This window comes from Tachypleus tridentatus, chromosome 7, assembly GCF_004210375.1.
Source record: "Tachypleus tridentatus isolate NWPU-2018 chromosome 7, ASM421037v1, whole genome shotgun sequence".
Taxonomy (NCBI): Eukaryota; Metazoa; Arthropoda; class Merostomata; order Xiphosura; family Limulidae; genus Tachypleus; species Tachypleus tridentatus.
Genome location: NC_134831.1, coordinates 47,010,190 through 47,037,762, shown reverse-complemented (window position 1 = coordinate 47,037,762; position 27,573 = coordinate 47,010,190). Strand labels below are relative to the sequence as shown.

At 29.4% G+C, this 27,573-nt stretch overlaps 1 protein-coding gene across 6 annotated transcripts in view; it reads right to left on the bottom strand.

Annotated features, from left to right (window-relative positions):
• The window catches only part of LOC143255585 (clustered mitochondria protein homolog), a 100,403-nt gene that overhangs the window by 23,746 nt on the left and 49,084 nt on the right, over positions 1 to 27,573 (bottom strand). For all 6 annotated transcript variants that reach the window (XM_076511462.1, XM_076511465.1, XM_076511464.1 and 3 more), the window contains exons 5-26: positions 27,141 to 27,253; positions 26,790 to 26,859; positions 26,236 to 26,320; positions 25,725 to 25,803; positions 25,081 to 25,231; positions 23,351 to 23,579; positions 19,992 to 20,094; positions 18,844 to 18,964; positions 15,827 to 15,918; positions 15,154 to 15,194; positions 12,901 to 12,955; positions 12,395 to 12,473; positions 11,792 to 11,897; positions 11,417 to 11,501; positions 10,810 to 11,086; positions 10,139 to 10,201; positions 6,488 to 6,549; positions 4,713 to 4,790; positions 3,660 to 3,730; positions 3,194 to 3,266; positions 2,736 to 2,897; positions 2,278 to 2,344 (exon numbers count right to left, since the gene is read on the bottom strand). In XM_076511462.1, coding sequence (XP_076367577.1) covers positions 2,278 to 2,344; positions 2,736 to 2,897; positions 3,194 to 3,266; positions 3,660 to 3,730; positions 4,713 to 4,790; positions 6,488 to 6,549; positions 10,139 to 10,201; positions 10,810 to 11,086; positions 11,417 to 11,501; positions 11,792 to 11,897; positions 12,395 to 12,473; positions 12,901 to 12,955; positions 15,154 to 15,194; positions 15,827 to 15,918; positions 18,844 to 18,964; positions 19,992 to 20,094; positions 23,351 to 23,579; positions 25,081 to 25,231; positions 25,725 to 25,803; positions 26,236 to 26,320; positions 26,790 to 26,859; positions 27,141 to 27,253 — 2,262 coding nt within the window. The remainder of the gene's footprint in view (positions 1 to 2,277; positions 2,345 to 2,735; positions 2,898 to 3,193; positions 3,267 to 3,659; positions 3,731 to 4,712; positions 4,791 to 6,487; positions 6,550 to 10,138; positions 10,202 to 10,809; positions 11,087 to 11,416; positions 11,502 to 11,791; positions 11,898 to 12,394; positions 12,474 to 12,900; positions 12,956 to 15,153; positions 15,195 to 15,826; positions 15,919 to 18,843; positions 18,965 to 19,991; positions 20,095 to 23,350; positions 23,580 to 25,080; positions 25,232 to 25,724; positions 25,804 to 26,235; positions 26,321 to 26,789; positions 26,860 to 27,140; positions 27,254 to 27,573) is intronic.

Below are 27,573 nucleotides of genomic sequence, written 5' to 3'. Positions count from 1 at the left end.
CTGAAAGTTTTATCAAATTTTTAAGAAAAAACCATATATATTGTTATTTTCACTAATGAATCCCTGAATGGGTTCTGTTGATTTGACCAATATCGTAACCACCATATAAAATTAGGAAGTAATTATACATTGTCTTTTATTCTAGAATGACTATAGATTATAAAACAAAAATACGAATGTTTAGACTATATAGCTTAAATCTCATACATTTATAAAGTTTTTATATATATATTACACCAACCTTTCAGCAAGGCCTGGCTAACAATACATAATGTTGCAGTGCATGTGCACTTAATGTTACTACATCCAATAATATAAAACTTAGATTCAGTCTTTGTAAATGAACATATCTTGGACCTGTTTTAGTTGACTAGTATTTTATAAATACAGTCACACATCAATTATTATACACTGTATATTTGTTCCGATTATTAATATTTACAAAAGGTTCTTAAACTTATTTTCTTAAAACATAAGAGTAAATAAAGAACTAAAGCAAACAACTATATTCTAGTTAGTCTTTGTTTTCAGTTGTTACTTGCTTAGCCTTATGAAATTTAACACTGGAGGATTTGAGAAAACTTTTCAGATTTTACATATATGCCCATACATTTGAAGAATCAATAAAACAAACAAGTACATCAATACCATAAGAATTCCATTAAAATTTATCAACTTTAGTAACTATGCTGTATTTGTATCTAAAAAAACATGAAATTTCTAACACATTAAAGACTTAACTTGCCAGCACTAAGGTTTATCTTGAGAAAGAGAGGATGCCATTACATATGAAAATGGATGAAAAACTCACTAAGAGAACATTTGTAGCATTCAATTGGTTATTCATGTCATATAATAGAAGTGTATATAAGGTACAGTTTCCAAACAGGAAAAAGGTGAGCAGGAGCTACTGTTTAATTCACTAAATATAGTAATAGCAAACAGAAAAAATAAAAATTTATTTTAAATTCCAGCTTTAAAATCAGTAATGAGTTCTTAGCTTGTACAAAACTATAGGCTGTGTATTTTGATATCACAAACATTAATTTGAACCAGTGCTGCATTCAACATTCTATGTAACATACTACACAAAACAATATTTAGGTTTTTTTTTAGTATTTACTTTTCAATTAAGAAGTTAAATAATGTATAACAAAAAGTTGAATTATAATCTAGTTTGATACTAAACATTGATAAATTCATAAAATAGCAATTCAATAAAATTTTAAATAGTCAACAAATGCAATTGCATGGCCTTTCACCTGTAATTCATCTTGGAAAGGATTAAATGACATTGTTTGCTTTTCACATATTACTATGTTCATTATTTAATTACATAGAAAATTATTGAACATAGTAGTAGTAGCATAAAAAGTAGGCTTCAGTTTTATAGACAACAAAAACATCAAGCACTACTTTTGTTTTCTTTTATGATTATAAAGGTAACTAAAATGTAAAAGTAGAAGCATATTAGGTTAGAGTATTTGAAATAAAGACATGTTCATAAAGTACACTTGTGAGCAGTTTATGCTTTATGTCATTCAATATGGTAATGTGAGCTACACATTCAGAGTGATTTGCAACTTGTCTGAAGGAATTTAGACATGGTTCAAATGACAATAAAAAAAGTATAAACATATGTAGACGTAGGAGCTCAAAGCTATTTAGAATAAACAACTGTGGTTTCTGAATACAACTTGCAATTTACATTCTAGAAAAAAGTAACCTTTATTTCCAAATCTTTTATGGTGGTTACAAGGTCAGGCAAATTGATCAATCCCAAATAGAATTAGGATAGAAAAATGACTTTTTATGATAAAAAGATCTTTGATATTTATTTAGGTTTTACAGATTATGCAATTATAATATGATAATTTCAAATAAATAAAAGTAACTCCATATAGTCAGAAGTTTGTTGTAAAACTACTTGAAAAAAATATGATAGTATGCCAAATTTCATGGAAGCACTCAAAAATTATCAAAAGTTAGTTTGACTAATCTGTTATTAGGTGGATGCATATTAGATAAAATACATGTAACCTGTACAGAAAGTTAACTGCTTCACATGACTATGTTCATGTTTTTCTCAATTAATTTATAAGCTAATAATAATCCTCTATTTGTGATCAAACATTTCTACACTTGTAATATTCAACAAATTCAAGATACGCGAGTGCCAAACCCATTTTACTGTCTCATATTCAAAATTCTATCCATAACTTACTTACACACACACACACACATTTACATTTCTTATAATGTATAAGCAAAATACACCTTGAATAAGAAGTGGATTCTGCTTGTTCTTTCGCTTTCCTTTTCTTCTTGATGTTCTGATCTGAAGCTAAAAGAGAAATGAATGCAGTTTTGAACAGTGTCTGTTTCAACTACAACATCCTCAATTTTTACCATTATGAATTAGAATTACTGTATGCAAGCAACTAAAATATTTTAAATGTTTTGCTATTGGAATTACATAAATTCTCCAAACTTCACATCTCTTAAGGCTATCCTTTCTATGGCATCTATTTAGAATTATATTAAAGCACAAGGCTAAAAGTTTTTCTTCACATTCATAAAACAGAAACATTAAACATAAGCAACAGCAAGTATGATATCCTTTACAGAACTTTAACATGAAAACTGTCATACAGAACATGATTAATGTTAAATACATCATTTTCCACTCAAATTTTAATATTATCGAATAAAAAACAAAAGGATATCACACAAACCTCTTCAGTACCAACTGGAGTTGGAAGAGTCAGACAAGATGACAGAAAACAGTTTAAGAAGTGGCTTATTGCTGCTGCAAGACTCATCATCTCCACACACTGTAGATACATCGTAAATTGGTGCTTAGCTGCTCGGGAGACGAGCTCTTGAACCGTAATTGCCTGAGAAAAGTTTTGTCTTTGACCATACATTATAATACATAAGAGTTACTCTTATACAATTTTCATCCATTGTGCAATCTTTATTTTAAAAAGTTTTTAGTCCTTTGCTTGCACTTTTAGCTTTTAAATGATTGAATTTCCAACAGTATTGCAAAAAAATTAATACTTTTTATACAAATCAAATCCACAAATTATCTACTTCAAAAATTACTATTGGTATATAAACATACCAGTCCCTAAGTATAAAACAAAATCCAAAAAATAGTTTTACAAAAATGTGTGTACATAAAACTCACATGAACATATTGCAGTTGAGGAATCTTAGCCAACATTTCTGCTATTTTGCCCAGATAGCGAATATTGATTCCCCTGTAAGTTATAAAAGTAACAGAAAAGCAGGATGATTGTTTTTAAATGCAATTTATAGATTTTAGTTTTTAAATTAAATGTGTCAAATGATCTGAAGAAATTATTTCTCTTATAAGCATGTATGGTGGTTTTTTTTTAATTTTTAGCATTAGTTTCTTAATATTTTAATAACCAAAACAGTACAAGTCCAGAAGGATAAATCATAAAGCATTCTAAATATAAATACCATAAGTCTCAAAAACTAAACCTATCAAGGACAAAAATAAATTTGGATTAAATACTTTGTAAAAATGCAAGTCTAATTTTTCTTCAACATTTCTTTTGTACAGTTTATTACCATAGGTTAACATGATGTAAAACATAAATGTTAAGTACATTAAACATAATGTTTACCTGCTATGTAAAGCCTCTGTTAATGTTACCCCATCAATTGGTGAAGCTGAATGTTCTAAACAGTCTCTGATCTAGTGAAAAAAGCAACAAAAAAAAACAAAAAAAACTAGAGCACACATCAACCCAGATATATTTACCACACATTTTTTAACAGTTTTTACTTGTGTTAATTTTTAAAATTTTTCTTGAGACACCAACATTTTAAATCATTTCACTCAACATTATTTTCTCTTGAATAAATGTGGTATGTTAAAAATACATTTACTTTAAAAGGAAATTTACTACATTACTGAAACATTCTCCATTTATCTTATGAATTGCTTCAGCCTGTACCATTAGTTAAGTTTTATTCCCCATTCTTGTAAACTATAAATAATTTTTATCTCCATGCAAGTAAAATAAATTAAAGCTATTAAAAAAGAAGCATCAAGTGATAGAGCAATGCTTCAACTTCTCTTTAGAATTTAAGTTACTTTATTATATTAGAACCTGAAATTAGTCAGTGAGGAATTTGACTAAAACATTTCCCACAAATTACTTCAGAATTCAGTGAATATGAAAAATACAAAAAACATTTCACAACATGAAAATTATCTTATTACAGAGTTCTTCAACTTAAAATGACAGAACAAATCACAGATCACAAGTGGCACACCAGCACCTTCCCAGTGAGCAGGCTGATGTGGGCTCTTTAAAATACTGATGATTCTGCACATTACGTCTAGATGGTGTACATACTTCAGTATTTGAGAAGTGAACCAGCTTTAATAGTAAACACTTTACACTGTTTGCAGAGGTTAAATCACATTTTGGGATACCTTCAGTCCGAGCTATTAACTATAAAAAACACAGCTCCACAGCAGAGAACACGATTCTCATGAGCAGTAATATGTTTATCAAGAAACACTACAAATCAGGTCTAAAAAGAATGTATCATTACAGTAAAGGAAGTTTTTTTTACAATCTTGTGACAACACTCAAAACAAATGGCATATAAGAAAACGATAGTTTCCACCATAAGTTACAATAATTTCATTTGTTATACAAACTTACAAAACCAGGAATTTGGACAGTCAGTAAGAAATCAGCAGCATCATTGACCAGCTGTCTTTCCTTCCTAAGTTTTTCTTTCTGCAAAAATAAAAAAACTTGTAGAAAGGATTTCACCTTAAACAGCATTTCTGAACATCTTGATTAGGTTGTTCAAAAAATAAAGGCATATTTAAAATTTTAACTTTAATAAGAAAAAAATCAAAAGCAACTTTACTAATCAAAATGGGGAATCTAGTAAATCAATGCACTTTTTCAACAAGAAACAAGATTATTTATGCCATGAAAAAATTCTGAAGTCCTAGAACTAAAAAATTTTAAAATCATTCTGTGTTGAGTCTTGTGTCTAGTAAAACGTTGTCCAAATCCTTGAAAAAGAGGTAGTCAGTGAGCCACAGGTCTGGGGCATAAGGAGGATGAAGTAATGTTTCATAGTCCAATTCACTGACCTTTTGGAGTGTCATTTAAGCACCATGTGGCCAAGCATCATGATGAAGCAAGTCTGATCATCTCGAATTGACTAATGCTGGCATTTTTTCACACAACATTCTATGCGTTTCTGTCAGTTCATGACAGTTCTGTTTTAAAAATCAGCATAGAGTACAGTTAAAAATGTTAATTTTTCTTATTTACACCAATTTCATGTGGAACTCAGTTGTGGAGCATTTTCATTTTCATGATTTGCTCAAGATGGTCCAAAATTGTGGAAAGGCCAACAAATAATTGTGCCATTTCTTGATTTTTTTTTTTTATATATATAGTTTCATTCTAACACTCTCAGTTGATCATTTTCAACAGCAGAAGGACATCCTCTGCTCTCCTCCAATATGAAACTTTTGGAACCAATGCTGTACTGTATGTTCTGAGGTTGTTCCTATACCTAGTGCTTAGTTGATATTGCAAGCTGTTTTCAGTGCATTATGACCAAGTCTGAATTCATGCAAAAAAACTGTAAGGGTCAGAAGTATTGGAAAATAAAATTTTATAAAAGAATAAATATACTAGTGAATAGAAGAAAGCTTTAGTTTTTCAATTGTATGTGTGTATATATATACATTAAAGTTATTTTAAAAAATAAAGACAGGTTTATTATCCCTGTAATGGCAAAAATCTTAAAAAATTTGCCATTATTTTTCAAACAACCTGATAATATCATGGCAAACCTCAAAATTCCCAGAACCACTGTAGAAAAATATATAAAGATGACATATTACAGTGTTTTTCCACAGTAGCTATGATAGGTTCATGCACATAACTAATCTATAGTTAGCATTTCACAAGGTATTTTGTACTTTGAATTATACTTTTGCAACAATTTTTAAAATAGTGTTATCTCATCTTATGCCAGTGGGCTACAACCCACCAGTTGAGAAACATTGAAAATAGTTCTTAAAAAGTAAAAACTAAAACATTCAACTTCAAAATTAAAACCACAATCACTCACATTTCAAAAGCATTTATGAAAAATAACTTACAGTACTTTAATTTTCATGCCACTTACATGTAAATATGCAAGTTGTGTTTCAGTACAAATTCTTCAAAACTAGAATTATTTTTACATGGGACTGACGTGATTTATTATTTATCAAAAATATAGTTAAACATGCAAGTAACTGGAATTTACTTCAGCTCAGATTTTCTTTTCTGTCTAATAGTTAATGAAATATTTGGTGCATTTCCATGATATTCATTTAAATATCAAAACATTGGCTTAAAACTGTATTGAAATTCTGATAGTATTAACATATTTATATATCAATTAGAACTAAAAAACAAACCTCAGTTTCAGGATGCAGGACCCCAGGTGAATATACATCCGGATTAAAACGAATATCAAACTCTAAAAAAAATAATGTATCACACACTGGATTAAATACTTAAATCAGATGTTTGCAAACAACCAGGAGTTGTTAATCATTACAGAAAAATAAAAATTATACAACTTACAAGGATAACCAAATTATACAAAATATACTATTACTACCAAACAGTTCATTCTTGATGACTCAATTTGAAAAAGAGCCAAAAATTAACTTTTTAGTAAGTCTCCCATTCTTAAAAATAAATCATTAAATGGTTGATGATGAAGTGCTTCAATAATATTATCTTTTGTACCAAACTTAACCATAGTTTCAACAATGTTATCTAATATATTGTTTCAATTATCTTATCAACTTAAGTTCATCATACATTACATTAACCTTATTTAGTGTATTAAGGTTTATAATAGTATTTTAATAACCTTGTCTTACCTAGTATATTAAAATTTATTGTAGTGTTGCAATACTTAACTAATGTATTAAAGTGGATGACAGTTTCAATAATTTTACCTAATGTTTTAACCTCACCTAGAATGAGAAACGTGACATTTGCTTTCTACATCTTCCCTATTCTTTTACTATTCCTGAGAGAAGTGCAAAGTTTTACATTAATTACTCATAAAAGCATTACTATGGCAAAGTATTGTCTTTATAGCCTTCAATCTTATTTGTTTATGAAGCTACACACAAGAAAAACCTAGACACTTGCCACACCCATCTGTCAAATTGCCAACAGCACTCTGATTATTTATAAAAATGATGTATTAACATCACCTTATTTTCTGAATGGAACATTGTCTATATGGCCTTTAGTTTGAAACTTTCTCGTGATATTCATATTACCAAGCTTAGCTAAATTTTTTTAAAGACTATTTCTGTATATTTAGAAAACTAGATAAATTATGATAGTCACAGGACATTGTTCACAGGGCAATGTTGTTGTGTTGTTTTAGATGCATTATGTAATTAAGATAATTTTATATAGTGGTAGTATCATTACTTTTTTATATTAAAAGTTTCACTGGCAATCAACAAAAAAACAAAAGGATTCAGTACCATTTTCCTATGTGTATTCTTTGTTTATTATTATTATTATTATAAAAGTAACAAAGCTACAATATAAAAATTAAAAACTTTTAGGGATAGATATGATTTGATTAAGTAAGATTAAGAAAAAATAACTTCACAAGGTATGCTTGTAAGCAGCTCATGTATTACACAGTCAAGTGATGCACAACTTGTGTCAGAACTATTTGTTAAACATGGTTAAAAGAATAATAAAATTAAGTATGAACAGATGTATACTGTTACAAGTTCTAAGCAATTTAAAATAAATAATCGTAATTTCATGTTGCAATTTAGTTATTCTAGAAAGAGTAAGGGTTAAATTAATTTTTTTTATGGTGGTTATAATGTTTGTAATGGTTATGTGGTCGGTCATTTTGATAATTTAACCAAGACAAAAAATTCTAAATTACTTTTTTTTCATAGAATGACTGAAAATTGTAACAGGAAATTACATTTCTTTATCTTTTAAGCTCATAATAGTATACTTGTGTTTCTCCTTAAATTTCACTGCTTTATTGCTCTTTCAACAATATGTAACTAATAATGCAACCACACAAGTTGTAAATCTCTTGGCTAATGTGGAAGTAATGTTCCCCTTGAAATTACCTTAAGAATGGGCTGTAACTATCAATTTTGCTTCTTAACTATATGATAAAAACTTTTAAATATTCAGCTATGCTCATAGATGTCTTTCCCGTAGAAATGAATTTTGAATGAGAGGTGAAATTATATTACATTGTTTTTTTGTACAGGGAATTGTCTGTCCTTTGGTAGATTCAAACTGATTATCTGTTGGTTATAAAGTAATAAATAGAGAGAAACTACTGGCAATTTATAAAACAAAATGTGAGAAAAGGAGTTTGATTTATTTTATGGCTCTGCTGCCAAATAGTTTGTTTTTGAATTTTGTGCAAAGCTACGTGATGGCTTTCTCTGCTAGCCATCCCTAATTTAGCAGTGCAAGACTAGAGAGAAGGTAGCTAGTCATAACCACCCACCACCAACTCTTGGGCTACTCTTTTACCAATGAATGAGATTGACCATCACATTATACTGCCCCAATGGCTGAAAGGGGGTGAGAATGTTTGTTGCAATGGGGATATTCGAACCTGTGACCCTCAGATTACGAGTCAAACACCTTAACCACCTGGCCATGCTTGGTGTGCCAAATAAGATTGAAAGCTATAAAAAAAACAACTAGGTTTTGCCTAAACCCTAACTGCATTGAATTCAACGTAAATTACTTGTTTCTTGAAGTGATAAGTTGGAGGAGGAAGACCTAAACACAATTTTCATACCAGAGGAGATTAAGGTTTTTTTTGTTTTTGTTTTAAAACAACTGACACGTGAGCCAGACCAAGATCTCTTGGTACTGAGCCTAGGATGGTCAATAGGGTGTTCAAGAAATGAGTAATTAAGGTTACTTCAACAGACCTTGATGAATGAAATTCAACTTAAAAAAGAAAGAAAAAAACCAACTAAATATTAATAAAAACAAGTCATGATGAAATCTATATGGATTATACTAATGTGCTACCATACTGGACATAATACCATCCTTCTTATATACACTTCATTATAAAAATTATATTTTTTGACAATCTCTAGGGATATCTAATGCATCATAAGTCTGCTTCAACTTTAGCACTACATCTTTGGGCATTACTGTGCCACTAATTTAAAAAAACTATTTAAACTTATTTTGTATATACACAATACCCCTTTGTGTCAACTTTTCTTTTTTTTTTACTGAGAATGGAGTAATCAACTGATAAATCTCAATAAAGTGATTAATTAGCTATGTTTTAATGCCAAGTTTATTCATATACCATGAAAACAAAAGTTTAAATTTTGAATGTAACTAAGTAAAATCCTGTGACATGCATAGAAAAGTGTACAAAAAGAGTTAACTAAAAAATGTTATTGCTTTTAGTAGAAAAGGCATGTAATGTTTATTGAAAGCTTGACAAATACTATGAAAGTACACAAAAGATATCATAAGTTAGTGTGAAAACTGACAGTCATTTTGGGGTCATGAACTATGTTAAATAGAATGAAACTATAGCAAGAGTTAAAAGTTGATAAGGGTTTCAATAACCTTTAAAGTTTGCAATAATGTTACAATAACCTTATCTAGTATATATAAGATTTAATTATTAACCGAACAAACATTCTATTGAGCAGCAACTTCCTAGTTCCCCTTTGTTCATCATGAATAAAGGCATATATAAAAATATTGTGAGTTTCTAAAAGAACATTTCACTGAACTTGCATGAAGATAAGTCTTGTCATAGCCATGCCTTTCACAATTTCAAAATATTAAAAGAACTGTACCAATATCATGTCTTATATCTTGAAATTTCACAGGAACTGCAAGTTCACAGTAAAGTCAGTCACATTATATCTAGATCTAGTAAGTTATTTTTATTAAATTCATTACTTATCCTCTCGTACTTCAGGATTATAATTATACTTTTTGACGACCAAGGAAAATTTCAATGAACTGATAAAACTATTAAAATTCAATATTCATTATTTTACCTGATTCTTTTAAAGATCCAACTGCTAATGCAGCTTTCTTGATAATCTCCTTGGTGTTATCAACTAAAAAAAAAATTTAAAATAAATTAGATCATAGGTACATTGTAAGCCACAAACAAAATATTTAGATTTATTATTAATATACACAAGCAAAAACTGCAACATCTAAAAATTTTTCAAGTTTTATATGATATTGCTATAAATATTTGTATTCCCTTGAAATGAAATAATTTTATATATTTATACTTTTATACTCCACCCAAAGCCACAACAGAACTATGACTGAAAATATAAGTCAAAGAATATTAAACAATTCAAACCTACAAAAACACTTTCTAAAAATGTGCAAATACACACATTGCATGAATGAATTTCAAGTTATACACATTCTAACATAACATGCATATTCCCTTTAAACAAAGCAGAGTATTATATTTTTACAGTTATGCCACATCCAAGATTACAAAAGAAATAACTAAAAAGATAACTCAGAGAATGATACACTCCACATGTCAAACATGCACACAACTTTTAAGAACATATATATCTACAAATCAAACATGCTCACTTTTTCTAAAAATGTACACATGTACTTTAAAACTCAAATATATTCATGATCCATTCTCAAGATATGGATTTTTGTTTTTTTCCAATTAACACATTTTCCTTACTTTCAGTTTTTTCTCCATTGGCTAGTGATTCAGCAATCTTTTTGTACTCATCTGTTTCAGAAGAATTATCTTTGGTAATATCATGCTGGGCAAAGGCAGCTTCTAAGCTTTTTAATTTTCCAGCTCCTTTTAAACTTTCTGGTAACTGGATTTCATGTGAGGATCTCTTTTCTTTCTCCTTACTATCTTCGTCATTTTCTTTGCTGTCTTTGAAATCCTTTTCTTCATCATCTTTCATTTCTTCTGTTGCCTTCTCTTTTTCTTTCTCAGTTTTATCCTATAATTTCAATAACAAATATAGTGAAGTTAAACGTTTTAATTTGCTATTTCTACAAACTTATATTGGCTTAAATTAAATCATTTTTTTTTAAATAAATAATTCAATAACTAGAATATTTGAAAATAACATTTTCTGATACAAATAATATTAATGTAAATTCAATATTTGCAATTCCTTAAACATTTTTAAAAGACTACCACGTATAACTAACAAACATGACTATTACAATGTCATTATCAAATTAAGGCTAATGGCAGTATCTTATTCTTGTATTTTTACATATAAAAACATGCACATAAGATGAAAATATTTAAAAATTTGTTTTACCAGTCCCTTGTCTTTGACTAAGTTTTTCAGTCCAAGTTGTTGAAGGTGATAAGCAGCAAGCTTGATAAACATCACATATCTAGCTCTATTAAAAATATAAATAATGAGTATGTTCTACATGTCAGTTTAAACTGAGCTTTCAGTGTAATAAATAATGTTTACTGTTTTCTAGATATTAGTTCAAGACTTAGCATCCTTAACGAAGTCACATTCAATAAAGTGACAATTAAGGACACTTTGGAAAAACAAAAAATTGTTTTTGACTGTATGGTGATTCAAGATTTAATTTTTGCAATCTGCCTTTTTTTTAACTGTTATAATACAAAATTAGTTAGAAATAACATATCAAAAATTTTAATTATTTATTACACTTACTCAACAAAAGCATCAACAAGTTCCTGACGTAAACAGCATAATTTGTGTTTGTGTTCCCGAGGAAATCCAAGGGCTTTTGCTTCTTTACCAAGTTCTTCACCATCCACTAGGGGTATTTAAAAAAAAGAAAAAAGGATCAATTTAACGTAAAAAATATTCTGCAGAAATTCATGCAAAGCTACTCAAGGGCTATCTGTTCTACCCAACCCTAATTTTAGAGTGATAAATTATAGGGAAGGTACCTAATCAACACCATATGCTGCCAATTCACAGGCTGTGCTAATCCTATAAAGGGAGTTGATCTTCAATTTTATAAAGCACCAATTACTCTAAAGTGTACAGTGTAATTTGTTACGGTAGTAACAGAGCATGAAGCATAGAACCTCAGATTCAAAGTATGACAAATCACTCAGCCTCCCTCAGCATGACAGAATAAAAATACTGCAAATTTAAACGTGTACCTATTCATGCTTATATAACCAAACCAATTTAACACTAATAATGTTATGCTTTCATTACTACACTGAGCAGGTATGTATAAAGATAAGTTAAAAACATGATTAACTTTAAAATAACCAACTGTAGACTGAAATTAGTACTTACAGATAAGAAAGTTTACATCAGGTGGAAATGTTCTTAAGAGATCCAGAATGTAGTGTCGCCCATCATTACCCAGAATACCCTATGTAAAACACATGATAAATCACTTTTTCATTAATACAGTAACTTGACTGCAACCTTAAATAATTAAAAAATAATAACCAAATTATTTTTTGTTAGGTTTTTGTATCAATCTCAGTGACTTACATAAGATTATAACTGAAATAATGTTCACTTTAAATGTATGGGTATAGTTTGTGTTATTGTTATAGCAAAGCCACATAGGGCTATCTGCTGTGTCTAAAGAGAGGAATCAAACTCCTGATTTTAGCATTGTAAATCCACAGACTTACTGCTGTTCCAGCAAGAAACATATTGTTAGAAATTTCAAACACTGTACACTAACATTCTTACTTCCATAACCTTACACTATTGCACAAAATTACTACAGTCGGTAACTTTTACACAGTCACATCTAATAGTAGATAAATCAGCAATCAAAATTTTACCTTACATTCCACAGATGAGCACAGTTCAATGATTTCACCCTTATCATTGACAACTCTGAAAGGAGGAAAAACAATAAAACTTGTCATTTGAAGAAAAATGAAAACAACTATAAAACAACTGTTACTGAACTGTGAAAACTGTTCTCTCAAGATACAGAAAAATTCAAAAACATGGAGAATTATTTCATATGCAAGAAAGCTAAAATATGCTTAAACAAAGTAGTTAACACAGATAATAAGAAAACTATCATACTGCAGTGAAGTGCAAAGTAATTTTCATATTAAGATTAAAAATATTTTACCTGAAAATCATTAAAATTAATCTGCATAACCTCAAGTCTCTTAAATAAATTTCAAACATTTCTTTTCAGTAAAATCTTTTATTTTTTCCATTATTTCCTTTCCCCTAGCTCTATACACATTTGATCAATTTGACTGACCTCACAATCACCATCACAAATATGAAATAAACCTAAATTGTTTTTTTCTTCTTTCCAAATGGACTGCAAATTGTAACAAAGTAGCAGTTGTTTATCCTAGAAAGTTTAAAAGCTCATATATATGTCCATTTCTACTTAAATTTTACTGTTTTCTTGCCCTTTGAAAGATAGCCAACTAACAATCCCCCTCATACAAGTTATTACTTCAACAAATATGTAGTTCACATTACCATATTGAATTATACAATGCAACTTTAAGTATACCTCCAGAAGAATTTTTTTTTGTTACCCAAGTTTCTACATCTTACATTGTAGTTGCTTTTATAATCTCACCAGTAACTTGTGAAAAATGGGATGTGTGACATTTGTGTGGCCAGTGGTTCTAATTTTATAGTTTATGGTTCGGGGGACAAATGATTGAAGGATATAAAAATTGTGCTTTTCCCAAGTCATATCTATGAATAATTTTACATTAAATTTTTAAGAGTTAGAGTAAATGTTTCATTGTTAGGTACATAAAGAAAGACATTTTCTCGTAATGTAAGGAACTTTACAATACACTTTCACTGTTATTTACTTAAAACATTTTCTGATACTGAATGAATTTAAAAATACAATATTCTCTCATACTGTTATGCACTTAATAAAGAAAAACATTTAAGAGTTACTGCTGAGAACTTAAGATAAAGTTTGAATACAGCTTGACTGGCTAATAGATATAATTAAAAGCAAAAGTTTAGTAAAAGAATTTTTTCCTTCAAAAATTAACATTACATATTTTAATTAATTAGCATTTCATGACATACATAAACTATCATCTTATTTAAAGATATAAACAACCAAAATATGCTCAGATTGGTATTACACACTATATCACATTTACATGCATCATGTTTTGCATACTACCTTGCACTATATGAACACAGTTTCATCACTGCTATGTAATATTTGCTATATAATAAATATAATGCTGAATCATATGCTATCTTATGCAACATGAGATGCTTACACTCACATCATTCATAGAAATACTTTGCAACATAAATCTTGCAATTTTATAGGAAAATCTTTTAAGATGAAATAAGGGTAAAAACAATATATTGGAATTTTGGCCCATTACAAATTTATAAGAATTTGGGCCAAAATATAGGAAATATAGAAATTGTCAGGAAGCCTAAAAGTTTTTTTGTTATTCATACATTTGTATGTACAGCAGTGATGCACCATTTCATGTGTTGCAATCAGTTTACAATATCTAAAATGTTTCATTCTGGTTGTTCCCTTTATCATGTGTCAACATTTCTATACATTTTATGTTGAAATTCATTCATGCAATTATTTGTGCATAATTTTATTCTGTAGACATTTATAAAGTACTGCATCTTTCTAAAATGTTATGACAAACCTTTTTCACTTCTCAAGCTTCTGATGTTGCACAATTTGCTTTTATTTTACCTCATGTAAAATAAAAGTAGGCATAATCATATATGGTTACTAAGTATAAATAACTATAATACTAGTACTTTAGTATTTTACAAAATGCAAAATTTTTGCTATCATACATTTTTATTTCTTATTATATAGAAAATGTATTTGAGAAGTAATTCATGTATGCCACATTTAACCCAAAACTAAGTTTAAGTGTTCTAAAGATGCAAAAATAAACAAATCAGCTGTAAAATATTGTAATTGGTGGATAAAGTTACAATATCTCACAAATATTGAAAGTACACCTTTCAAAACACAAGTTACAAAAGTGTTACAAGAAGTATTTTACAGTTTCAAGTATTAGATAAAACTAAAGTTTCCTTACTTATGAGGGAGAATCTTCAAATGTTGTCCAGCTTTGTTCAGCTGGAAAGAAGATAAAATGTAAAAATTCAACAATACTCACTACAATTCTTCCATTGTTACCAGTACAATGTGATGAACTTCTCATAACACTGATTTTCATGCTTAAGTCAAATAAAAAATATTAATTTTGAAAACATCAAATTCATTAAGCATTTAGTACAATACAAGAATTAAATAACTTGTACTTATGATAAATTTTAAATTAGGAACAAATTTATACTTCTTGAGGGAAAAAACTGGAACAAATTTTTACTTAGTTATTTGGTATGAAGATAATTTTTTTGCTATGCTTCTTTCTACTAATAATACAGAAGTGAAAACGTTTTTTACGATAAAGTGCTAAAATCAAAGTAACAAAATACTGTGCAATAGTAGTTAAAGAATAAAAAACAATGTATGGAACAAACTGTCAAAAGTCTTGATATTTTTGAAGAAAAGAGTTAGCACATTAAGTACTGTAGGGACTTAAACTTCTCTCATTATTTTAAGTACATAAAGTTTGTCATGTTTGCTGTGGCTTTTATTTTCTTAAGTAATAAAACTTTTCAAAATGTGATTAAAATCTCAACATTGTAATGAATAACAAATGGAATTTTTTTAAATATGTAAATGGGAAATAGAATGCAACTAACCAACTCCATGTATTTTTCATGAGAAACAACAGTTTTGCCAAAATCAACAGATCCATACACCACAGACTGCTCTTGTTCTCTCTCCAAAATACCTGTATGATTATACCATGATAAAACTCCTATAACTTTATTGAAATTTATTATCAACTACTAAAGTTCAAATACAATTCAATTATTTTTAATATAGTCTGTTTATTACATTCCCAATCTCAAAATTAAACATTTGTTAGAACTTTTGTAATGAGTAGTTTGTAATTTGTAGTTTTCATTTGATGATGAAAAAGAAATTATTTTGAAGGTTTAAATACTAAGTAATAACTTAGACTATAATAAAAGTGTGCACGCTTGTGCATGTTAGAGAGACCACCATAGCTCCAAGAAGAAATAACCTTGAAACCTTAACTTTTGAACCCATACTAAGTGGACCTTGATGGTATATGTACCAAGGTATTAAACATTACTATTACATATAGATGCACACATGCACATCTCTTTTTGAGATTATTATTATTAATATTAGCAAAAAACCACAGAAAATAAGTGTAAATGCCATAGTTCCAAGTAGAAAGAACCACGAAACCTTGAATTTTGCTTCCATTCTAAGTAAACCCTAAGGGTGTGCACCTAGGTATTATATATTACTTATCTTTAGACATGCACACAACCTGCACATCTTTTTAATGGGACAAGCTAGCAAGAAAACCACATAGAAAAGTATTCGTTCCTTATATAACAGCTCTACTATATAGAAAAGCCAGTGCATTTTGGTAACAATGCTTTCCAACAATGGTTTTTGTCATATTACTTAGCAACAATAACATAACCTAATGTTGTTGTTGTTAGTCTCTATTTACTAAAGGTATAAAATGAAATGTATAAACTAACTATGAAATTGAAAAAATACTTGATTTCTTAGTCTTCATTCACTGAGCTCTGAAATTATTTAAGTTTAAAATTGGATTGGTAGTTTTACTCGTATAAATTTTATGAACTTGATTCTAGGATAGGTTATATCTTACTGTCTTGATTTTAAGCTTATTTATTAATTTCTTTAAATCATACCAACATTCACTACACTTACAAGGTTTCAAGGCAACTCCCATGCACCCTCATCACTAAAAATCATAATGGCAGATATTAAAAGAACCATTTTACCTGGATAAATGCATTTGAGCTTTTATGACTCCACTTATTTTGAGAAATCAAGTGTGATGTGACACACATTCTGGTTTTTATGAGTTAGATAATGTAACATATAGTGGTATCTATAATTATCAATAACTTATTATAATCATACCTTTACAACTTTATGTTTATGCAAAGAAAAATGTTTAAAATATTTTTGACTGTTCTTTGTTAAAATAGATTTAAAATACACACACTAATAATCATTTAAAATATACTCTTCAAAACAAGAAATGCAAAAGGGATATTTTTGTTGTTTTAAAGAGAAATATATGTAATAACATTACAAGCTTAGAGTATGTGATGTTACACATGTTAAGGCACTGATTGTCAGACCAAAATCACAATAAAAGTTGTGCACTTTGAAAATGGAGGAAAACATCGGATTTTTCGCCAAAACGCATGCGTGTCCAATAAACTTGTTTGAGAGATCTGCATGTTCTGCAAGTGCAACATGTGCAAAATCCCTATAAAAGTGACAGGTTCTCGGTTTCCATCCCTCAGTGTTAAGCTACCAACACGTAATACAGTTAAGCCAAGACTGACTGAAGCACAACGCAACAATGCCATTGGTCACTTGGAAGCAGGCGAATCTCGATCAGATGTTGCCAGAGCTGTGAATGTCCACCAAAGCACCATCACAAGGCTATGGAATCGTCACCAACAACATGGATCAACTCGTGACCATCCACGATCTGGCAGACCTCGTGTGACCACGCTCACACAACATCGCAACATCCGATTACGTCGCCTTTGGGATAGGACCACCACTGCGACGTCTACAGCCTCAACCATACCAGGGCTGCGTAGGATTTCCGATCAGACCGTCGATGCATCGACGAGATTCTTAGGCCCCATGTGCAACCCATCATGGTGAACGTCTTTGACGTTCACCAACATGACAACGCCCGTCCTCACACAGCCCGACTCACCACTGTCTTCTTGAGACACCACAACATCAACGTTCTTCCCTGGCCCTCCAGATCACCACATTTAAACCCCATCAAACATCTTTGGGACGAGTTGGACCGACGTCTGCGACAGCGATAACCTCAACCGCAGACTCTACCTCAGCTTGCAGCAGCTTTGCAGACTGAGTGGACAGCCATTCTACAGGATGTGATTCGTCATCTCATCGCAGGAGATGCCAAGCAGTTATTGATGCTCACGGGGGGCATACTCGTTATTGACGTTGAGTGACGTTAAACTTCAACTAGTGAGCGTGGACCTCGCCTTTGCAGACTTTGGATGTTCAGCAGTGAATGTGCAAAGTTTCACACGTCATACAGAACTACCTGGAATAAACTTGTTAACAATTTGTCTCATATTTTGCCTTTTGCATTTCTTTTTTTGGAGAGTATATATCAATTTAATAACCTGCACGAAGCCAGATACTTTCACTAATTTAATAATTCTTTGTTACATCACCTTTATGCACAGATAGTTTAATTTCACCATGGGACCCAAGATAATTGGCATATAAAAATTTTAAGCCTACACACTATTTACTATTAGCATGAAAGAGGGAGAAGCACACACTCAGTATTAGCTCAAAATCTTACAATATACACCTACACAGAATTTTGTTTTGGTAATTAATCAAAATATGTTAATACATAAAACAAACAGATAAAACAATTACTTTTTTCAAAGGTTAAAAATGTAATTAAATTTAAAAGGCCAATGGGCTCAAAAATTCAGGCTAACAGAGACTGTGTCGTCATTACCAATGTCACCATGCAGTATCAGTGAAACAATGGAAGTTAAAATCTGTCTAAAATGGTACCATTGCTCAGTACTGTACAAATAATTTGTTTCAACAAACCACATACCTGGTATAATCGACTGGGCAGTAACTCTATAACCTCTATAATCAATCACAACAGTCCCTAGAGTATACAATCCATCTACATCTACAGAACTGTAAGCCCGCACGCCTTGAAGATCATTACACTATTGAAGAATAAAATTCACAAGAAATTAAGAAAAAATTAACCTAGTTTCATGAACTTATTAGATTGAAAAAAGTGTTTGATGCATCTTTATAGCATTTCTTGGCAATGTGCAACAATTATAATTGTTCATGATGTGAAAACTTTCACAGACCAATTCTAAATTCCAATGAGTCTATTCCCTAACTTCATATAGAATATTTATTTTCTCTTATTGACCAAAATGTAAGAAATAACACTGCTGCCATTTCTCTATCAGTTAGAGTATGTAATTTACTAAAAATTAAAATAAAGAAAACCTGCTGCTAATTAGTCACAAATTTAAAATTTATTTTTTATTAATTTCTATAAATAAAAAAAAAAGAGCAAAGAGCAGGCTGCAGAGATTATGTATTAAAATGTTTGAAAAATGCATGACTATTTGTATGAATGAACAAAAAAAATTTTAAAGGTTTACAGCTACAGAATAATCAGAACTTTACTACTTTGGTAACAAAAACTCTCAAATTTGACATGGGTCAAACCAGTGTAAAGGGATGGAATTTAAAGACCATCAAGTTGTGTTGGATCAGCAGTACCCAAAATTTTTTTTAACCATTAAAATTGTGGAGAATGTGTTAATGTTTTCACCACATGCAAAAATAAAAATAACTTTTTATAGATATAGAAGGGTAATAAAAATACAATAATGTTTTCAATTACTTATTGATAGAATTAATTATATTTAAAAAATAGTTTGTAGAATTAAGGTACCAATTTGTTACAAGTCAATAGCTATTTCACCACATGGCAAGTGGCAACTGTGTTGGACACTGTGGTTGGATAATCAAACAAATACAAAGAATCACCATCATGAATGGATAAATGACAAATATTGTTGTGATCTGATTATTGTTCTACAAAATGCACTGTTTATAGTACTTTCAAACACATTCAGATCAAATCATTGTTAAAAACAAGTAGCTCTTTTATCAACATAATAGTATAATTGTGTATTATTAATAAAAACAGAAAATTTTCAAACATACAGGAGCAGCAAAAGCAGCAGCATCTCCTCCAACTTCTTTGTAATGATCCTTGACATCAAAACCCAGACTGAAGAAAATGTTGTTCCATATAAACATCTGCATTCTATAATTGTATAAAAAAATCAAATTTTAGTTAAAAGGTCTCAACATTTATAATAAAAAGCAACATCATTAGGAATTTTGGTTTCTCAATTAAGTGATTTTTTTCACCCTCAATATCTACAGTGAATTAAAACATTTATCAATGTTAGACACAAGTCACATTCATTAATTTTAAAATAAAATATACACACACACATCTTCTCTTTAATCCTCCCACAACAGGTTTGGCTGAATAAGCAGAGTTCATGATCCCAAATTAAGCTTTATGGTTTCCATACTATCATTTCTAATATATTTTTGTATAACTGCATAAAAGTTTGCAAACATTCATAACAATTTAAGTGTCTTATAAATAAAAAAAAAAATTAGAATTTTTAATCAAGTATTTTCACTAAATGTTTCTCCATGTTTCTCCTTGTTCCAATGGCAAAGTGATTTTCCTGTTAACTCTCTTGCTGAGAAGCTGGTCAAATTAACCAATCTTGTAACCATTTTGTATTTGTTAGTTTACATCATAACTTAATACATTTTGGATATCTTTACAAAATTTGCAAGACTTTTATTAAACATTGTTTTCTGTATGTACAAAATTAGATTTCCTAATGAAATATTATTAAAGATTTGTCTTTGAAGATACATATATTTCTATATACATGTCTGAGTGATAAACAATTTTTACATTACAGTTAAAAATACTTTCTCAAACAAATCAAGTTTTATTTTGATAAATCTCTAAAGCCTTCAAATAAATTTTATACAATATTTTTTCAATAAAAATTTATATTTGATCTGTTATTTTCTCTACCCTAAACTTAAATTACTCTTTTTCCTTTTCTAAAATGACTTAAAAGTGTAATACAAAACTACATTTATCGTAAATAGCTTTGAACTCTTAACAATATACACCTATTTATACTTTTTTGTTGTATTATGTTTTGAACACTGTCAAACTACTTTTCACTCCATTATAAGTTGTAAATAACCTAGCAAATGTGCAGTTCATGTTATGCTGTCAAGTTACATTATGCACAAACTAATTCGTAAAAATTTTGTTATTACTACATCTAATGTAACTTTAATAAACAAATTTTCAATATTTACATTTTAGTTACTTTTTATAATAATAAGGAATACACATGGAAAACAAGAAAATACTTTTATGTTGACTGTCAATGACAAGAACCCTTTTCTTTTAATACTAAAGCTAGTGCTACACAATTTTTTTGGAATTAAATAATTCTTTAAATAACACAGAATAATAATATGAAAAAGCAGATAAATGTCCAATAACTATTATAATTTTTCTGCCTTTCTAACTATGTGACCAAAGCTGTTAAAACTTCGTCTAAGCTCATTGATGTGTTTCACAAGGGAATAAAACTTCAACTGAAGAAATTGACAATTCAATTTATAAAAAGCAACAGAATATAATACATAATTTTATAAATGGAAACCTTGGCTTTCTATTGGTTATTAATGCTATAGTATTGAACATCAGAGAAAACTAGTGAATTTCCAAGAGAGATTATGCAACTGGTGGAAGTGATAAGAAGGGTCTTTGTCTGTAACCAAATAAGATTTAAGGTTATTAAAATTACACTTTGCCTGAGTGAAATTATAATAATTCATATTAAATTTTGTACTTTTTCAAGGGGTAGTTAATAATTACAGAAAAGGGGATGTCTAGAGAGCAAATGTCAATTTTCACACTAAGAGGATTTTTTTTATTAATATTCCATTTCACAAATAAGAACTTAAAAACTTGTATACTATTATAATATGGATTAAATATGTTTTAATGCTATATTTATTGGCATACCATGAAAAGACAGTAAGTTTTGAATGTACTCACTAAAACTTCATGCCATGCTCAGAAATATATGTCTGTGGAGAGAGGGTTAACGTTAAAAATAACTTTCTTCATCTAAAAATCCCCAAATTTCATTTACATAGCCTTTAGAGCCTCTTGAATAAATCTTAAACATTTTTGTCAATGAAATGTCTGTTATTTTCTCTATCCTAACTGTATATGAGGTTGATGAATTTTACTTACCTCAACCACAGTACAAAAAAATATGCAACAAATTCAATATTTTCATTCTTTCTAAAATGACTTCAAATTATAACAGGAAACTACAGTTGTTTCTTCCAAACAGCTTAAAAGCTCAACAGTATACATTTGTTTATAGTTAAATTTTATTATATTATTGCTCTTTGAACCATGTCTGACTAATAATCCCAAGTTGTAAATCACTAAACAAATATGTAGCTCATGTTACCACATTGAATTATGAAGAATTTTTACCATTATATTTCTTTATCTTACCTACTCTAACCACAAGTAACTTAATACATTTCTGATTTTTCAGTTTAGTCATTTTTATAATAATAAAGAACACAAATGTAAAACAAGAAATATTACACTTACTTGGATTTCTTTTATTTGCTGCCAACTGTTAATGAAACTTAAGACTAGTATTTTGATTTTTAGTCTAATGCTACTGCTATACAAATTTTTATTTAATTAAACAACACACTTAAGAATATAGAATAGTAGCACACAAAAAGCAAACAATATTCTATAACCACCATAATTTCTGACTTTTGAACCATGTGATAAGAGACATTAAAAATGCAGTTAAGTTATGGATGTTGCAATGGAAATAGTTTGAAATGGATGCAAAATAAAAATTCTCCATGAAGAAAACAATGTAATATAATATATCACTTAACAGAATAAAACTTTAGTTTTCTATTGGTCATAAAATAAAGTATAAAGCAGCAGAAAGAACAACTGACAATCTGCAAGAGAAAATATAGCATGTGGACATGGCAAAATGGTCCAATTTTCTAGTCTCTGGCTCCATAAATAAATAAAAATGATTTACCTGAGTATTATCTATATTATAAATTTGTTGATTTCTGTACTTCTCATACTAAGACTGAGGATTTTTTAAAATATTTCTTAAAACTAATATAAAATTGGTGTTTGGTTTATTAACTCGATTTTGATGCAAAGTTTATTCTCATATATTGATAACAATTAAATTTTGATTTTAACTTTCTAAAAATATTTTGATACAGAAGAATTGAGGATAAAACAAAATAACCTTTAAAACAAGTTACACTGAATTGAATGACAAAATGTTTTAGAAGTAACGAAGAGCTCAATTACTAAGCTTACAGTTCACACACAAAACATTTATTTTAAACATCTACATTCAGAATAGACTTTGGTATTTAAAGATTACACTAACTTCGTCTCCTCTCCTGGATTAATAGCCATGATATTCCCATCAATTACAGCCATTGCTCCCCTGGTTGCTGCTGCAACAAAATCACTGTGGACTTTGAAAATTGCACGTTCTCTTAGCAATCGCTCAGGCAGAGTCTTTTTTGGTAGTTCTCGTGTTGTTTGCAATTCTTCATTCCAATCTCTTGTCTGCCCTGGTATGTGTTCTTCATAACCCAATTTAGATGAAAAAGCTGAAAAAGGTAAAAACAAATGCATAATTGTGGTTCACAATATGATGATCAGATTGAAATGAGTGGTGAAAGAACTACTGGCAACAAACAGTAATTTGATAGACAGAGGAAGTGCTAAAAGAATGTAACAAGAAGAATGTCACCACATAGCTGAAAGGTCTATCCTGACAGGAAACATATCATGCAAGTATAATGTAGAAAGATGGAGTAATGATATCCCTCAATGTAGAATGGATGCTTGAAGGTGAAGCAAGAAAGAGTGAAAAAAAAGTGTGAGTATGTGTGTGTGGGTGGGTGGGGGGTTCTGAATTTCAAGCATACCAAAGCTGAGCTGGTTAAAGAGGCACCAAAGGATTCAGTAAAGAAAGTAGTGTGTAAAGCCCAGGACAAGGGAAAAGAAACAAAGATGTAAAAAGAACATTTCACACAAGAAGAGAATGAGAAGTGTAAATCCTCCTGACCAGATATGCCAAAGCTTAGTTGAGATAAGAGATGAAGAAACAACCCAACAATGGTTTAACAGGGACAAACAGTCCAAGAAAAGAAAGTCCTAATCCATGAATACAGTGAGTAAAAGCCCTCAAAATACCAATAAGTACAAAAGAGCACAAAGTCAAATGGAAGAGCAATTGGAAGATACAAAACAAGATGGATTGAACATGTAAAACAAATGAGGGATAAAACAAGAGTGATATATATAAAGATGTTTAACACACTGATCACAGCCAACAGCAGACTGGGTAAAAAACATAGACCAGATCAGAAGAGAAAAGGAAATGGGAAACAAAAAGGTGAGAAAAGACACTGAAGTAAAGAGCAAGGTTAAGAAAGAGGAAAAACCTTGGAAGATAATGAGGACATAAACCATATATTATCAGTCCAAGTCACTAGGAAAAAAGAAACAACATTAAAGATATCTCTTTCTAGCTGGTTTAATTCCAAAGCAAATATATTTTAGTTATTATAGGGCTTAAAGAAAGTACTTGCTTTAAGACAAATATGTCTGCCAGTAAACTAAAAAAAATATATACATAAATAAATCAACTCTGATTCCACTAAAGCATCAACAGGATAGTATTAATTTTATTCTACTAGGTTGAACAAGAATAGAAAGAATGATAGATAGAATCATTACTAATGAGCTCCTTGAATACTTTCACTGAAAATTATCAAATTATAATATTCCCAAATAACGAAGAGTCAGAATACTGATTTTTGGTTCACTTTTAATGGAAAAAATGCCTAGTTTTATTACCTCTAAACTTTTATTATTATTATTATTATTATTATTAAGAGTGATAAATCTTGCTACAACCATACTTTCTTTTAATTTCCTTGTAAATTTCTTCTATTTCCCATATTTTTCCTGTCAAAATTCTATTTTGGTGGTTAGATAAAATATTAAAATTTTAAAGACAGACATAGACGAATGTTACAAATAGAAGAAGAATTTTGGATAAGGACATTTAATTATTCTTAAACTAAATAAAAAAAAAACTACCATCTTCTGCACGGATAGAATCCACTGTGTGTTCCATCTGAGGTGCAATCCACGTATAAAGTTGGTATGGTGTGGCAACTCTTTCAAATGGATGCCTCTGTGTTCGCTTTTTCTGAATTATTGCAAAATTTCTCTTAAATGCTGGACTAATCTGAATTAAAAGATGAAAATTAAAAAAGTCAAATTATAACACACTTGAAGCCACATTTATTCTCAAATTAGTTATATTCAAGGAATATAATTCACACATTTACACTGTATTTCAAACATTTAATTGAATTGCAGAAAATAGCATTATATATTAAGTTTTTTAAATTACTCTTCACTAAGTTCATTAACAATGAATATAAGTCTGCTATGATTTAACTAGAAACTCATGGCCATAACATTAAACCTGCTCAGAGCCAACGTATTAACAAAAAATTCTGTATAAAATTTCTTTATCCATGAACCTCAAACAACTTCTGAAACAAATAAAATTAAATGAAGATTTTATATTATTTTCACACATTTTTTGTTAGTAATTCTATACAAATTATTCCTTTAATCTTGTGATATATCTACAAAAACTTTTGAAAATTTGTTGAACTTTTGAGAAATATTTTGTACAACTGATTATTAAAGGGAATGGCTGTAAGCTTTACCTGTCCTAAAAGGTCTATCAAGGAATGATACACATGTTTAGGGTTAGCAGGTTTGGTATTGAATTCTTCTTCTGTTGTTCTGATGGTAAAGAAACATTACAGTTTAGTTTCATTATAATATGAAATAAAAGCTCAACTAACAAACAGACTATTAAATTTGACTTTTTTTTTTAAATTATTATCAAGTGTTTTCCTCAAGAAAGTTTAAAACTGTAAACAGGTTCTAATCAAAATAGAAGCATTGATTTGTCAAACTAACATCAACTGAAATGTGAAAAACTGAAACATTGTTTCTAAAACACTTGTGATTATCTGGTTGATTTAAATGTTAGAAATCATCAATGGTTGCTAACATGTTCAGTATTGAAAACCTTAACACCAACCATGTTTGAGGAATTTTTTGTATATAATGTATTGATTAGCTCTTAGTGTTAAGATTAACAATACCAAAGAACTAAAATAACAGCTACAAATCAACCACAATAACTATTATACCATAAACAAAACTTACTGATTGACATAAAATCCTCGAGTTGATGCTGTGACATATACTCGCTTATCCTCCAGTGTGACTACATAAAGATACAGCAAGTCCCCTAGTATTAAAAAAAAAAGTTCCATTATCATCCCACTATTACATTATGGGAGAGATCAAAATCAGTAGTTTTCAGAAGAGTAATTTTTTTTTCAGTAAAAGCTACTAATTAGGGATTTTATTAATTTATTTCAGCACAAAAAAATACAAATCTTGCCATGTATTTTGTTGTTTTTCTTCAAATAATTTCTTATTTCAAAGAAAGGGATGCAAAAATTCTATAAATGAGTATGTGTGCTAAACAGTATTACTTTACATCTTTAACTTCATTTTGAAAAATACATTTTACACAATATTTTGTTATCTGACATTCTAATTAGATTATCATTAATTTAAGGGGAAAATTTTAAGATACTATGAAATTACCAATTACAAACAAACAACAAATTCCTCAATATTTTTCTAGTCAAGTGAAGGGAAATCATAGTATTACCATATTCTTTGTCATCTTTTGAAGAAAGGCTTCTTACCGTGCAATTTCCGAATCCCTGGTGGAGGATTCCATCCACTTGTTGTCAAAACTTTCAGAGCCTGAGGACCCTTTGACATTTACACAAATTTAAAATAAGTTGCACATTTTATTTCTTCAGTAATATATAGTTTCAGTTACATGCAAGTTACTGATCTAATGTTCCAAACAGTTATAACAATAATAAATGTTTACTTTTCCTCCTACTTATAAGACTTATAGATTTTACATAAAAATTAATAAAAAAGTTTGATATATTGGTAAATAAAGTAAAAACTAACTTAATGCATTACACATGAAGAAAACTGTTACTACAACTATTTTAATTTATTTGATAACTTTTCTTTATTACTTTTTGTTCTTTGGCTTGTGGTTGATGAGGTACCAGAGGGCGTTCTTTACTTCCTGGCATAATATAATCAGGTGGAGTACAATCAACAGAATCGGGTCTACTCTTCTTTTTCTCTGTAAAAATTAAAGATCAATAAGTATTCTTCTGAACATTATAATTTCATCTGCTTTTAGACAAATTTAACATGCTACAACAGTACAACATTACATAAACAGAAAAATCTAATTTCAATATGCTATATCTTCATGGGAACAAATAAACCTACTATAATAGTACAGTATCACATATACAAAACAGTAATTCCATTGTAGATGTGTTGTCTTTACGAAGAAAACAAATATTGTTGCAAAATTACAGTATTATTTATACACAAAAATCTAGTCTTGTTGTTACTGAATGTCATAAGATGCAAGTAGTGAGTGCATCATACTAC